Source organism: Penaeus chinensis, chromosome 39 (genome assembly GCF_019202785.1).
Source record: "Penaeus chinensis breed Huanghai No. 1 chromosome 39, ASM1920278v2, whole genome shotgun sequence".
NCBI classification, from domain to species: Eukaryota; Metazoa; Arthropoda; class Malacostraca; order Decapoda; family Penaeidae; genus Penaeus; species Penaeus chinensis.
This window is the reverse complement of record NC_061857.1, coordinates 5,898,126-5,908,125: the sequence shown is the minus strand read 5'-3', so window position 1 is coordinate 5,908,125 and position 10,000 is coordinate 5,898,126. Positions and strand designations below refer to the sequence as shown.

General features: G+C 37.0%; 2 protein-coding genes across 3 annotated transcripts in view; both read left to right on the top strand.

The window, feature by feature from the left end:
• The window catches only part of LOC125046429 (glycerol-3-phosphate acyltransferase 3-like), a 9,957-nt gene extending 2,025 nt beyond the window's left edge, over nucleotides 1-7,932 (top strand). The window contains exons 5-14 of the mRNA XM_047644205.1: nucleotides 1-71; nucleotides 432-547; nucleotides 1,311-1,419; nucleotides 2,381-2,568; nucleotides 2,954-3,142; nucleotides 4,328-4,513; nucleotides 5,914-6,021; nucleotides 6,236-6,296; nucleotides 6,651-6,720; nucleotides 7,874-7,932. The exon at nucleotides 1-71 is cut by the window's left edge and continues 32 nt beyond it. Coding sequence (XP_047500161.1) covers nucleotides 1-71; nucleotides 432-547; nucleotides 1,311-1,419; nucleotides 2,381-2,568; nucleotides 2,954-3,142; nucleotides 4,328-4,513; nucleotides 5,914-6,021; nucleotides 6,236-6,296; nucleotides 6,651-6,720; nucleotides 7,874-7,932 — 1,157 coding nt within the window. The remainder of the gene's footprint in view (nucleotides 72-431; nucleotides 548-1,310; nucleotides 1,420-2,380; nucleotides 2,569-2,953; nucleotides 3,143-4,327; nucleotides 4,514-5,913; nucleotides 6,022-6,235; nucleotides 6,297-6,650; nucleotides 6,721-7,873) is intronic.
• Nucleotides 5,372-10,000, top strand: part of LOC125046742 (3-hydroxybutyrate dehydrogenase type 2-like) — a 9,057-nt gene continuing 4,428 nt past the window's right edge. The window contains exon 1 of one of the 2 annotated variants that reach the window (XM_047644663.1): nucleotides 5,372-5,489. The gene's annotated coding sequence lies outside the window, so the exon portion shown is untranslated. Of the gene's footprint in view, nucleotides 5,516-10,000 lie in introns of both variants that reach the window. The other variant, XM_047644664.1, reaches the window with a different exon arrangement.

Sequence of the window (10,000 nt, the reverse complement as noted above, 5' to 3'; positions counted from 1 at the left end):
GCATCGCTGTTGCCAACCACACGTCGCCCATCGACTCCATGGTCCTCGCCACCGACCAGTGCTACGACATGGTTCGTGATCCAGACCATACGCTGTTGTTTACGCAGACATGAAGCAAATGGTACTTTTTATTTTGGCTCGAGAAGAAATTAGAGATGTTTTATGTTGAAAGGTATTGATAAATGTATAGTGTATAAGATTCATTATTTGATTAGCCACTGAGAAGAATAAAAACTTCTATTATTTCATGTGATACTAAGTAAATTCTAACTGTGCACCGAGGAAAGTAAAACCAGTGTCTATTAAGGGAGAAATTTATGTTGTTATCAACAGCAACAACAGTAATGATAATAATAATAATAATAATAATAATAATAATAATAATAATAATAATAATACTAACACCAACAACAACAATAATTTCCTCACAGGTAGGACAAAAAACTAGAGGAATTCTCGGTGTTTTCATGACGGCGTTGTCTCGATGCTCGACTCACATCTGGTTCGATCGATGCAGCTCGCAAGACCGGTCTGCTGTCTCGTCTAAGTATGTTTCACAAAGAATAAATACATGTAGATAATTCTATTTAGTGAAGATCTCATGGTTATAAGAAAATGTGATTGAATTTGGTCCGAACGAAAGTATCTCTGTGTCCAAAATGCTTCGTCAGAACTATTCCCCTTCCTCTCTCCTAATTACCAGATATATTTATCCTATATTTTGTGTCATGATGTCGATTTTTTCACTACAGTATGTAACTTACCCCCTTCTTTAATGTAGTCTCACAGTTTCTTCCTCGCTACAGCCATAAATCCACATTCATAAATCATAATTCTGTTATTGAATTCATTGCACTGTACCACGAACTACAACAGAACCACAATGTGAAAGGAGTAATAGATCATGACATTTCGAGTTAGACGAGTTTCCTTATCAGACGGCAAAGCCATTTCGATTAAAACGCTAGCTCTTTCTTTCTTTCTCTCTCTCTCTCTCTCTCTCTCTCTCTCTCTCTCTCTCTCTCTCTCTCTCTCTCTCTCTCTCTCTCTCTCTTTCTCTTCTTCTTCTTCTTCCTTTATCTGTACCCTTTGGAAAGTAAATCCACAGTTTCTTTATCTTCATTTAGATTTCAATTCCTCGGAATACCACATTAATATTATAGTTTCTTTGCCTTTTTACGTATCTTTGGACTACTTCATTAGTGTTGTAGTTTATCAACATTTCTAGAGATCTCTTTTCCCTAAGGTTTGCTCATTTTATACTTCGTGATTTTTTGTTAAATATCTTAATACGTGTTTTTTTCCTGCAGGTTACAGGCCCACGCCACAGACCACAACCTTCCTCCTATCCTGATCTACCCCGAAGGAACCTGCGTCAACAACACGGCTGTGATGCAGTTCAAGAAGGGGGCCTTTGAGGTAAGTTTCAGTGCCATTTGTTTTTATTTGTTGTGTTTGTTATGATGGAAGGCGTATTTTGAGGTAAGTGTTTATACCTGTTGCTTTTTATTTATTGCATTCACTTGTGCTTTGTTTATTTGTTCACTCTATTCATCGATTAATCTTACTGTTATTATGCCCAGGGAATGATTGTTAATGCTTATTCTTTTTATTTGTTGATTTTATTTGTTTATATGTCCGTTTGTTTTAGCTTTATTGCGACAGAAAGTGGCCCTTGAGATGAATTTCAAACTTCCGAATCTTTATTTTAATTTTAAAAAGATTAAACGTGCATATATTCCCATGGCAGTTGACCATTATAACAAAAGAATTATTATCACAAATCGTCAGAAAGAGGGCGAGAGCTTTACTTTTGGTAAATTTAGACATTTGTTGCAGTCAAATGAGATATCGTGCCTGCTGTCTGTCTGTCAATGTCAAGCAACGTTTATTTCTAAGATTAAATTATATCCAAGGATAATCGTATTATAATCACTAGGAAATAAAGAAAGAATTTAGAATTTAGAAAGCTATTGAGTGTATATTTTTTTCCAGCTGAATTGCTTAGACGATAAATACTTGTTAAATGCGAGAACGTTGTTGTTTTGTTATTGGTATTATTATTATCATTATCACGATCATTATCATTATAATTACCAAAATTATCATTATCAACTACCCCCCCCCCCCCCCCGCCGGTAGATCGACAGCGTGGTCTACCTGATCACCATTCGCTTCATCACGATCATTATCATCATCATCACTATCATTATGAACTCCCCCCCCCCCCCTAGATCGACAGCGTGGTCTACCCGGTCGCCATCATCACCATCATCATCATCACCATAATCATCATCACCATCATCATCATCATCATCATCATCATTATCACAATCATCATCATCATCACTATCATTATGAACTCCCCCCCCCCCCCCAGATCGACAGCGTGGTCTACCCCATCGCCATCCGCTTCGACCCCCGCTACGGCGACCCCTTCTGGTTCCAGGACTCCTTCGGCCACTACATCCTGAGCATGATGACGTCATGGGCCATCGTGTGCGACGTGTGGTACCTTCCGCCCACGCGCAGAGGCCCCAGGGAGTCGGGCGCGGCCTTCGCGGGCAGGTGGGTGCGCGTGTGCGTGTGTGCGTGTGTGCGTGTGTGTGTGTGTTTGTGTGTGTGTGTGGGTGTGTGCCTGGGTGTGTGTGTGTGTGTGTGTGTGTGTGTGTGTGTGTGTGTGTGTGTGTGTGTGTGTGTGTGTTTGTGTGTGTTATTTTCTAGTTTCCCCATTGTCTATCATTTCCTATTTTTGAGTAGGTTTCCGCATTATCATTATTTCATAATCCCAATTTGTTATTAATCTCTGACCTTTATCGCAATTCATTCTTCACCTACACTCGAGTTATTTCCCATTTTCTACAATTGAACTGACATTTTCTTTAGTTAGACCTTCTTTTTTTTCTAAAATTATTTCTCGTTTTCTACTGTTTGATCCTATTTTCTTCCAAAGAGTGCAAGGCTTGATCGCCCACAGGGGAGGCTTCGACCAGCTGGCTTGGGACGGCATCTTGACCTTCCAGAACACGAAGAGCAAAGTGTGGACAAGAAAACAAGAAGAATGGAAACAAGCGCAACAGAGGGAATATGCGAGACACTTAAGAAGTGATAAACGAGAGGAAAGAGAGAAGCGAGGAGAAGAGAAAAGAGGCGACTATGATGATAAAAGAAGGGGATGAGAGAGAGAGAGAGAGAAAGCGAGGGAGGGAGGGAGAGCTTGAGAGAAGAATCCGAGAGAGAGAGAAAAAAAGAAGAAAGAGACAGAGTGTGTGAGAGAGAGACAACGGGAAAAAGAAAAGAGAAGATGGAAGAAAGAGAAGCGATATGGGGGAAGATAAAAGAAATACGAATATGTAGCCATAGGAAAACTCACGGAGCCAGAGTCAGAAAGACGATTTTTGCAACAATTCGAGAAGTTTGGAGAAACAAAACAGAAACAGCAACTCATAAATGAAGGAGGGACTGCAGCCAGATGATTCTTCAGAGTTTTCTACAATTCATAATGTTACGGAAAATCATGTCATTTTCGAAGCAGACTGTTCTCATCAAACCATTTCATTCCATCTTTGCACTCGCGTTACAGTACTTTTATTATTGTTCATCCATGTCATGACGCGTAACCATGCTCATAATCGTGTTCAAATCAAGTTCATGTCTTTGTTACAATTTGTTATTAATATGCATTTGTCTGAAATTAAATGTCATTTTTTTTTCTTTTCTTTTATTGATATTGTTTTATTGTGCGAGGTAAATCTGAAAATAAAATAAAAGGCTTTAATAAGACCAGAAAGTTGACTTACTGACCTATCCTTATTCAAAATTCAATTAAGTATACCACTCTCGTACGTTTCATGTGGATCCAGTATGATCTCATTTCTGTTACGCAAAAAAATACAATTACAAAAGTAGATCGAAAAAATCGGGACATATTCATGAACGAAACAAGAAAAGATTTGTAAACCTATCATATATTTCACAAAATTTGTTAAGGAGTAATAAACGCATCACATTACAGTTATATACCTTGACGCTTTGTCATTAAGAAAATTGTTCACTGGCAGGTAAATACATATAGGCAAAGAAGTAGAGAAGGAAATAATTAGAAAATATAGTTATATACGTATAGGGAATGAGATAGACATCTTAAAAATATTGTTACACTCATATCGGGAAGGACACACACACACAGATAAAAATCAATCCATCAACTTTATTCTGTAGCTAATACATTTGAACATAAAGGAAGGGAAGAAAAATGCGAAAATATGAAACTGACTGTAGCCTTGAGACATTTTAAACTTCATACAAATATCTATGGTATTGGAAGGCAGAAGCGGCAGATCACATACGAACTTACTGCCAGTATAGCTCAGAGAATGAAGAACCCGAATTCTTACCTTTTCAAAGATAACGGAGAACTGACTGTCGAGATGTGTCTCAACAGAGCCAGGGCCGAAGTTAAGATCATGGGATACGTGGGCCAACAGAGGTCGAACAACACAACTAATTACATGTACTGTCCGAAATATTTATTTGGAATATATCACATCCCATCACACGTTTTTTTTTTTTTTTTTTTTTTTTTCCCCGATGCCCAAGGTAAGACAGTATCAGGACCTTCGATCACTTTTCCGAATAAGCCACTGGAAGCTAATTCGCACAGCTGTCTGTAGGTGTTTACATGTTCGTTTTAGTTTACCCTTTTTTTCTGCATCACACGAGCAACAGCAAATAGCTGTTAATATTTTTTTAAGTATGAAGATTCTATACAAAAGCTCAGTAACTAGCAAAATGTAATTAGAACCATGATCAGAACATTTAAATGGATCATAACTTTTCGAAGTTCTGCAGCCCATACAGTGGTGGAAAATTGTTGTTCGAGGATGGTTGTCAGGCAGTACTAACAGAACAGAAAATAATGATGAATACGCAAATAAGCGTTTAAATCAGTGAACAACTCATTATTCTTGTTTATTTTGTCCAATGCATATGACAGTGACTAACTGGCATAACGCAGTAACATAATGACAGCTTACATGGAGACCGAGAACCATAGATATATATACAACCTTAGGCATAACATAATTAAAGGCCTGAATTAACATATACGCAACAAGCAACCAAGTATATCTTGTACCTAAATACACATCAGAATATCTATACACAGACGCAAACACTTTCATACGGTTGTTCGAATATGCTTACCCAAAAAGAAAAAGAAAAAGAAAAAAATATATATTATATATATTATATAAATAAGTCAATTCATATATATATTGTAAATATATAAATATTTATATATATAAAAGGAAATTTGGAACTCGGAATGACTGATTCGAACGCGATGAAGATTGCCAGCGGCCACCATATAGCCATTTCCTCTGTATCACATTCGTTCTACTAATTGTTCACCCTGTGTTTTCTTGCAAGATGATAATAATAAGTGTCGTTCAGCTTCACCAGTAGGCTACGGTGATGTGGGAAGACAGGTATTTTATCTGCGGAATCGTTAAAGGTAGAAGGTTGTTCAAGGTCCTTGTATTTTTAACGCGTAGGTAATAAATGGTGCATCTATTTCATCCTCTATGGATCCGCAAATTACGTTTCTCTGTAATTTTCGGTGAAATAAATTTAAAAATCCCTCACAATAGTAATAGAATTATAATAATAAAATATAATAATGTTGATATTATAATAATTTATTAATATAAGTAGCATAATAAATATAATATAATAATAAAGTCACAGAAGCAAAACAAATGTCACAGAGCCTTCAACTGTACAAAATACAAGGTACAAAAAAATCCCGACGGTGAAGACATCGTATCACACGAGGACAAACCTAGAAAACTGATTTCGAAGATAAACTCATTCTGACCATCAGTCACATTATCGATGTTATGCGCTTATCAGATATCGAGGTTACGTCCGTTTTCGAGGTCATGGAGGTGAGAGGACAAACATTACTTACACAACAGACGAGGACCTTTACAACAGGGATACTAACCAGAGTAAAGACCGGTGTTGCTATAATAAATGTCAGTAATAACGCAGCACTTCTATGAAGGATTATTTGTTGTTGTTTTGTGCAATATCAGTCACCTCATTTAAAGCACTCGTAGTTCTAGAATGTTGACTCTTAGATAATGATCACTGTAAAAACGCTAAATATTTCCAAGGTGTCAGAATATTGACATGTCACATAATCTGATCGTGTCTTTCTCCACCCATGCAGATCGACACCAAATGTAAAAGATGTTGAAGGTCTCAAAAACGTTATAAAATACTCAAGCAAAGTACTGAATATATTACGGCGTTTGTGAAACATCAAGTCCAAATATAGCATTCTACCCGCACAACGACTCTCAATGAGTTCGACCCAGTTAATGAACCGCATGAACAAACGCGAATTTTAACAATACCTTTTTGGGATTTTTCATAACTGAGTGAACAAGAGATTTTATCAGAGCGTGAAGATACACTTTATAATTATGTGTGTGTGTGTGTGTGTGTGTGTGTGTGTGTGTGTGTGTGTGTGTGTGTGTGTGTGTGTGTGTGTGTGTGTGTGTGTGTGTGTGTGTGTGTAGGATCCCGAAATGTCTTGACTCCTAATTTATTGAAGAGTAATAATTGAGTGCGGCTGCTCATAGGAGCGGGGTGTTGCTCCTTGGCTCTCCGCAGGGAGTCTGCAGTCAGAGTCTAAGGATCATTGCAAGTCACGTATTTAACCCTTGCGGAAGGGAAATACAACACATCGGTATGTCTAGCGTGGCAGGAAGAATGGGGTAAACAGGGACAGCAATAGACATGCTTTCATGCAGGGACATGTGGGTGTGATTATATACGTGACAATATATACGATTATGCAGGTTATGCAGAATATGACATTAGATACATAGAATAGCATGAGCATATATGCATCAGTAATTTGATATAGATAAAGGTGGATTACAATGTATATATATGAGTGTGTGAGAATATATATATATTTAAAGTTATTCTTTATTTGGGTAAAATATAGATATTTTACTTATATTCGATTCCAGTGTGACGGATTCATCAGTTATAACGAAATCGATGCCATGTGTGTGTTTGTACCTATGTATTTATTCATGTATGCACTTACGTGTGTATGCTTATCTACACTTTTTTATTATTAGCCATTGGAAAATACTTCATTGTTTTTTAAGGCATACATGATATTGCACAAAAAAACAACAAATAATCCTTCATAGAAGTGCTGCGTTATTACTGACATTTATTATTGCAACAGCGGTCTTTACTCTGGTTAGTATCCCTGTTGTGGTTATTTATTTTACGACTGAATTCATTACCATTGGCGGTGCGTATGGTTGAGTAATTGTTATTGACATTATAAGTATTGCCACTGCATATCAGTTATCATTGTATGTCAATGTAATAATTTTAATGGTTTAATAATAATAATAATACTTGTTCGGCAATACCTATAATATCAATAACAGCATGACCATCATCGCCGTGACTATTCCCGGTTTTCTTTGTGTGCAGAGGAAGTTCCTGTGCGCAGAGTTATCAGTTAGGGAATTGCGGCTATCCTTATTAAGACTTGAGTAAGTCATCCTAGCTTCACATTCAGCTGGGAATATGTTACGTGTTATAAGAACTCAGTGTGCCTGGGTGTTTTGAGAATGAGAAATTGAGCTGAGGGTCGCGTTGCATTGGGATCGGTGAGGTCCCGTGCTATGTGGAAATGTTTGTCTGGAGCATTGTTACTGGAATCAGTTGTGTGCGTCAAAGAAAACGTATTTTTCTTTGTAAGTAGAATGTTTTTTGGTTGTAGGGGGAATTATTGTGAATTTGGAATAAAATTATGTTGCGATTTATGCGTTAGATCGGTATTGGAATAGATTCAAGGACAGGCAAGGGCACAGTGAACCCTTGGATCAATAAGATGGGAAGTCTTCACGGTAGACTTCGCTAACCGTCGGAATAAGAGTTTGAATGGATTCCTTTTTCGTCCCATTTCATCATCTTTCTCTCCCTTTTTCACTTGAAACGTAAGCCATTTCCCAATAAGAAGCCGTTTATTACCTGAAACAATGACTTCCACAAGAGACAACAGGTCTACAAGAGGACTCGAACTGGCTTAACCTGCGACTCGCTTTCAGGCCTTCCAATGCCCTAAACAAAGACCTACAATTAGCCATACAAAACTAATACTTCACAATTTTTCAATTCTTACTGACTCAGCAGGAGGACCTCATCGACGCGGCTGACCCAAGTCAAAAGGGAAGTCGTGGTCGCTGGGGGCATGTGTATGCTGCAACTGTAAGGTAACTAGACATGAACTGAAACCGGACCCCCGGCTCCGGACCTCCCGATAGAAGAGGTGAGAGATGGGCCATATAAGCAGCAGCCGAGAGGGAGAGGGCGAGATGGAAGTCTATTGCTTCTTTATATGTTGGTATTTACCCCCAACTCTTGGGTTCGAAGGCTTTGGGAGAGGCCTCGGTTCAGGGAAGATGACTCTGAGGTTTGGTTCATGTTTTGGCTGCTTATATATATATATATATATATATATATATATATATATATATATATATATATGTATGTTTGTATGTATGTGTATATATATGTATATGTGCTTTATATATATATGTATATATATATGCATGTGTGTATATATATACATATATATATATATATATATATATATATATATATATATGCATATATATGTATATATATAGATGTTGAGCATATGTATATATATATATATATATATTATTCTTTTGTTATTCATTTTTGCATGTTCTTTCTTCTCGTATAATTTGTTTTATCATTGATATATTGTATTCTTTTCCTATTACTTCCTCTCCTCACTATCATTATATTTTCTCTTCTTCTGTCTTCGTTTTCTTCCTTTTCTCCTTCTCCTGCTCCTTATTTTTTGTCTTTTTCGTATAATCTGTCTGTTATTATTATTATTCTCTTATTTATTCTCATCTTCCTCTCTCCTTTTTTCACCCTCGTCATTCTCTTTGTTTCCCTTCCGCCCTACCATTTATCCTATTGTCTTTTTATCGTTTTTCTTCTCCTTCTCCTTCGCATTCTTCTTCTTCTTCTTCTTTGCTCACTTTGTCTTTTCCTTCTCCATAATTTTTTTCTCTTCTTCCTCTTTTCCCTCGCCTTCTTCTCCTTCATCTTCATACTTCTTTTTCTCCTTCTCCTCCTCCTTATACTTCTTCTTTTTCTTCTTCTCCCTCTCCCTCTCCCTCCCCCTCTCCCTCTCCTCCGCCTTTCTCTTCCCCATCTGCTTCGCCTTCTTCTCTTCCTCCTTCTTCTTCTCCTTCTTCTCTTCTTTTCCTCCACCTCTTCCTTCGGCTTCTTCTTCCTCTTCTTTTTCGTCTTCTTTAGCTCGATTTCTTATATGCGAGGCTAAATCATTTGTTTTGATGATTTTTTCTTGAAAGATTTTTAATCAGTAAGATGAATACAAGTTTATTTTAATATAAATTGACAGAAATTCTAAAATAATCGCGAATACAGGTGTAACGTGGGAATAGGGGGGGGGGGGGGGGATACGGACCTAAAAATGCTTTAAGAATTTGCATTATTTAGAAAAAGTGTTTCAAACTCCCTCATGGCATTTATGACACATTGTATTAAATGTGACTGTCAGCTTAACATTCTTTTTTTTTATTGAAATATTTGAATCTGAATCCACGGAGAAATCAAATTTAGGCTTTATTCATATATATGCATCTCTAATAATTATCACCACCAATCATGATTATAATCAATATAGCGTCAACCTGTTGCTATCCACCACAAAGCTGCCAGTTGCATCCCGGCTTTGTTAGAAATTATAGATTAATAGATAATGAAATAGATGATAAATAAACAAATCAATTAATGAAATGATTAAAATTAATTAAGATAAGAAATGAGTTGCGCGTATATCGAAAAAAAATGGCGCCACGTAACCACAGGCTGATTAGCTTAGTTTCCACATCTT